The sequence below is a fragment of the Hemibagrus wyckioides genome, linkage group LG04 (genome assembly GCF_019097595.1).
Source record: "Hemibagrus wyckioides isolate EC202008001 linkage group LG04, SWU_Hwy_1.0, whole genome shotgun sequence".
NCBI classification, from domain to species: Eukaryota; Metazoa; Chordata; class Actinopteri; order Siluriformes; family Bagridae; genus Hemibagrus; species Hemibagrus wyckioides.
This window is the reverse complement of record NC_080713.1, coordinates 31,436,199-31,441,198: the sequence shown is the minus strand read 5'-3', so window position 1 is coordinate 31,441,198 and position 5,000 is coordinate 31,436,199. Positions and strand designations below refer to the sequence as shown.

Sequence of the window (5,000 nt, the reverse complement as noted above, 5' to 3'; positions counted from 1 at the left end):
TCATCTGAGTGAAACTCAATTCCTCCTTTGCGATGTAATATACTGTATTCATTTTTACAGAAAGCTCACATCTCTCTGCTCTGTCACTCTTTTTATTTTGAGTTTGAAACCCTTTTGCTATCGCAGATTCCTCAGGGTCTTGGCTTGACCCCATTACACTATCACGACAAGATGCATGTCGTTGCTGTTGGAGTGCGCTGTGAGATCTTCACGTTGGTAACTGCCCGACCCTGACACAAAGTCCGTTTTACCGGCTAAGCTCGGATTTTTTACTGCAGTATTTACATATCATAACATTTTCCTCCTCCTCATACAAAAGCCAATCAAAATCTGACAGCCACCGAGTCTGGAACTTTCGCTTTTCCAATAAACTTTTTGATTCGGAATGCGCAAACTTCCGCCGGCGCATTCACTGTCTAATATCTACACTGAACTGGACTCTTTACTCTTCTTTGCGCTTGAAAACAAAAAATGATCAAGTGTTTTCTACTCAGACTGGACTTTTCGCTTTCTGCATCCATTCGCATCCACAGTACAGAAACAACACGATATAATGCATCAATTCCCTTTACACAGCATGCGTGGCCTATCTCTGTCTCTCTCTGAGTGCGCGTATGACAGAAAGAAACAGAGCGCTTCATGCGGACTGAGCAGGCACCTCAGTTATACCTGCGCTAAATGTATTGATTGCATCTTAATCACAGGCGAGGAAAATCTTAACATTTACTATCCATTGGCTAATTAAGGCTATTTTTTAGTCACATAGCGGGAAATTTACTCGCATTCTAGAGGGTTGAGTTAGTATGGTGCTGTTTCCTCCAACCATCCAGAAACATGCAGGAAGGTGGACTGACTACACTAAACTGCCCCCTAGGTGCCCACCCTGACAGGATAAAGCACATGAATACACTCTCTCACCAAAACTGGGCAGAAGATTGGAAAAAAGACCAGGTTTGTAACTGAAGCTCTTCATCTGAATCTGTAGGATTTTATTCATTGTGCTGCTTCCACATGATCGACTGAAAATGATATGAATGAGCAGGTGTACAGGTGTTCCTAATAAAGTGACCGGGGTGTGAATATAACATAAGGCTGGTATCTTATGGACATTAAGGGTCATTCATTTCAAGGCCAGTAAAGAAAATTAAAGGCAAGAAAATTAAATCTGCATAATAAAATAGTAAATTTCATATTGATATTTTATTAGAACTACATGAATCATAATCAGTGATAAAACTCTTGTACCTGGACAGTAAATTGACCACAGGAGGAGGTAGTTTCTAGCTGGTTGTATTTTATATGTAAACAGGTGTTTATATAATCACTCTCTATTCACAACATGGCGTCAGCGAGGTCAGTGGTCAGCGAGGTGCTGAAGTACTGAAGAGATGCTGACTCTTATTTCAGTTCCAGCAACAATTTGAAAGTACAATAAAACAATAATTATAAAGTATATGAGAAGTATATGAGTATATGAGTCTCTTTCTGTTTGGTGACTCAGAAATCGTTATTGTTATATCTGTGGTCAGTGATACACACACTGTGAGATTAAATACAGCAAGTAGCAGCAGTCACACATCTTTTTTTCCTCAATGTGAAGTAACATCTGCACTGAACATTACAAACATTTCTATTGTGAATAAATAATGTTGATAAAGTCACAAAGTTCCTGTAAAAGAGGAAACTACCCCAGGACCTCATGTACATTTAATCCTGTCCAAATAGGGCAGTAATTATAACTTATCATACTCCATTATACAGTATATATATATATATATATAAATAAAGAAAGAAGGAGAAACTTTGTTAACTCTCATCTTCAGTGAGGACTTTCTGGAAGAAGTGAAAGTGAAGTGTGATCATGTGACCCTCTGAGAGTGCAGACAGAAGGACACTCACACATGGAAGCTTTAATTCACAGCAGCTCACCTTCTCTTAATAAACACACACATGCTGAAGCTGGTCATTGTACTCTCTGTTAATGATCCACTCCACACACCAGATAATTACACTACTGCAGGAAAATAGAGATCTGTGTGTTTCTAGCTGTTTCTTACCTAAGTTTCTGCAGTCTGTAATGTGGATCCTGCAGCAGAGCTGAAAGCTGCTTCACTTTCACGTCTCTTGGTGTTTTGTTGTTCAGATCCAGCTCCGTGTGCAGTAAGGGGTTTTTACTGAACATTTTAGTAAGACACGTGTAGGCTTCCTCTGCATCAGGACTTTTCAACAACCTGTAGAGAAAAATGATATGGAGACGTTAATAACTGTGGACTGAGAGCAATAAGGAGCTGATGGTGATGTGCTTTAGCTTCAGTTTCAGCTTCAGTTTCTGTTTTCAGTGAGTTTCCTTATCCTTTATCCAGCTATATCTGTTACAGAATCAGTGCACATTCATCCTCATGTCTTAATAAAATGGATAATTATCAGTCTTTACTGTTACTATTTATAACTGTTCATGAAAAAACTCTATCCAGAAATGTTTCCTGATTCATCAGAAAACTGAACATTACAATGTGACATAGTGACATCAGATCATTCAAATTAAACCATTAAGCAGAATGAAGTCATTTTCAAAACCTCAAATACTAAAGTGGTAGAAAGATAAAGTTCTTTCATTTCTCCTCACCTCAGTGTCTTCAGTTTACACTTCTTATCATTCATTAAATTCCTAAGCTCCTTCAGTCCTGATGCTCCAGGGTCGTTCCCTCTGAGATCCAGCTCTATCAGGTGAGATGATTTCAGAGCTTCAGCCAGAGCAGTGTATCCTTCCTCTCTGATATTATTGTCCATTAGTCTGAAAAGAAAGAATTTTACTTTCAGAATATCCCAAATATTGTACAAAATAAATAAATATGATTTTAAGACATTGAATACAAACTGAGAATTTATTTATTTATTTATTTATTTATTTATTTATTTATTTATTTATTTATACATACTATTCAAAATCCACAGGCACAGAAAATATTTGGCAGAAAATTCTGTGTATTTCTCATCTCTATCAGAGCGTCTGGATTATGAATGAAGTGTGTATTAGACGTTACCTCAGAGTCTCCAGTTTACAGAGTTTATTCTTCAGTTCCTCAGAGAGCAGCTTCACTCCTGAATCCTGAATCCTGTTCTTACTCAGATTCAGCTCCTTCAGGGTGGAGTGTTCTGATCTGAGAGCTGTGAGCAGAGCTGAACATCCTTTCTCTGTCAGATTACACTCACTGAGCCTGAAAGCACAATTAATCACAGTTAACTCAGGATTTATAAGTAGAAAATATCACATTTATATCCCATTGTCTGTGCTTGGTGTGTAATTAAAGTTTCTAGATTAATATAGAATTCAGTTCCTTACAGAAGTGTTTCAGGTCTGCAGTGTGGATCCTTCAGTAGATCCTTCAGTAAAACAGAGAGCTGCTCTACTCCTGAGTCTCCTTTTATTTTCCCACTCAGATTCAGATCCGTCTGCAGTATCGGGTTTATACCCAGAACTTCAGTCAGATGATCAGAAGCTTTCTGTGCATCAGGACTTTTCAACACCCTGTAGAGAGAAAGAACAGAGAAACACTAATGATGATTATATTTACAGCAATGTGGTGCTAGTTAAAAACTAGTTTTGAACATTAGCACACTTACTTCAAATTTCTATTTTTATTTCTTACTTAATAATTGTAAAACATTGAAAAGTGTGACTAAAAATGTCACAGTGCACTATACAGTCATGCAAAAAATAAACTTTACTAATGACTCTGAATTAAGGCTGTATTTTACATGTACAGGGGAAAGTTCTCACCTCAGTGTCTTCAGTTTACATCTTCTATCATTCATTAAATTCCTAAGCTCCTTCAGTCCAGATGCTCCAGGGTCGTTCCCTCTGAGGTCCAGCTCTATCAGTGATGAGCGGTTTGACTTCAGAGCTTTAACCAGAGCAGTGTATCCTTTCTCTGTTATATTACAGTCTGAAAGTCTGGAGAAGGAGCAAAAATTAATCAAAATCTGTTCAACCTGTTTGTGAGAATGTTCTTTATTTACCTAACATAGTACATAAACTCATTTGTAAATGATGTAAACCTGACTAGGGCTGTAACAGCAATTAAGTTATTGACTTATCGTACAATATTTGGACATCACCTTGATCATTTTGCTCACTATATTGTCCACTGTGTTTACGTAAGAACAACTGTGTTATGGTCCCCTCGGATTTCCTCCACACCGCCAGAGGGAACCATCACCTAAATATTAGCACTTCCGGGGCCCCAGGTCTCTTCCCACATTGTGGGACGTTTAAACAATGGTCATATATTGTACATCAAAGTATTGCCAGTTATGCTGCCTTACCGAGTGGTTTGTTATTGTTCATCATGTTTGATTTCTGTGTATTATCTTGTGTTTTGATTTTCCCGGCATTTAATCTTTTTCATTGCAGATTTAGATTTGTTTGCAATGCAGACTGCTCTATTGGTATTTTAGATTATTGTGCCTGTTTCCTGGTTTTGCCTTTGCATTGCTTTTTGGATTATTGTGCCTGTGTTTCTTCAATAAATCTCAGCACATGGATTTTACTCCATCTGATCATGCCTCATCATTACAGAATGTCTCTAACATTTTCTTTGTTTCTGTCTTTTGCCTGCTCTAGGGCTATCAAATTAAAATTCAAACTATAAATATTTAACAAATTTAAGATAAAAATCACATTCAAAACAAAAACTGTGCATCTGAATTTATGATGTGTAGCAAGTACTAGCATCAATTTTAATTAAACACATATTGTCATTAACATTACACTAATAATGTCCTTTTAAGGTAAAAAAATATATAGTTGTAGTGTTTCAAATAATCCAGTCATAATAAAGTTCAACCCGATTAATGACTGCTGGTTTGCTGGTAATGGGCCTCTGTGTTACAATATAGAGACTTCTATAAAAATCATCTGATTAATTTGATGTATTTGAAAGGGATGACATGTTGTATAATAAAAATTTAGTTTGTAACCAAACTGGACTGAAGAATAT

At 37.0% G+C, this 5,000-nt stretch overlaps 1 protein-coding gene across 1 annotated transcript in view; it reads right to left on the bottom strand.

The window, feature by feature from the left end:
* The window catches only part of LOC131351574 (ribonuclease inhibitor-like), a 13,491-nt gene extending 9,274 nt beyond the window's left edge, over positions 1 to 4,217 (bottom strand). The window contains exons 1-6 of the mRNA XM_058386993.1: positions 4,159 to 4,217; positions 3,782 to 3,955; positions 3,344 to 3,529; positions 3,045 to 3,218; positions 2,627 to 2,794; positions 2,058 to 2,231 (exon numbers count right to left, since the gene is read on the bottom strand). Coding sequence (XP_058242976.1) covers positions 2,058 to 2,231; positions 2,627 to 2,794; positions 3,045 to 3,218; positions 3,344 to 3,529; positions 3,782 to 3,955; positions 4,159 to 4,217 — 935 coding nt within the window. The remainder of the gene's footprint in view (positions 1 to 2,057; positions 2,232 to 2,626; positions 2,795 to 3,044; positions 3,219 to 3,343; positions 3,530 to 3,781; positions 3,956 to 4,158) is intronic.
* Positions 4,218 to 5,000: the final 783 nt, after the last annotated feature.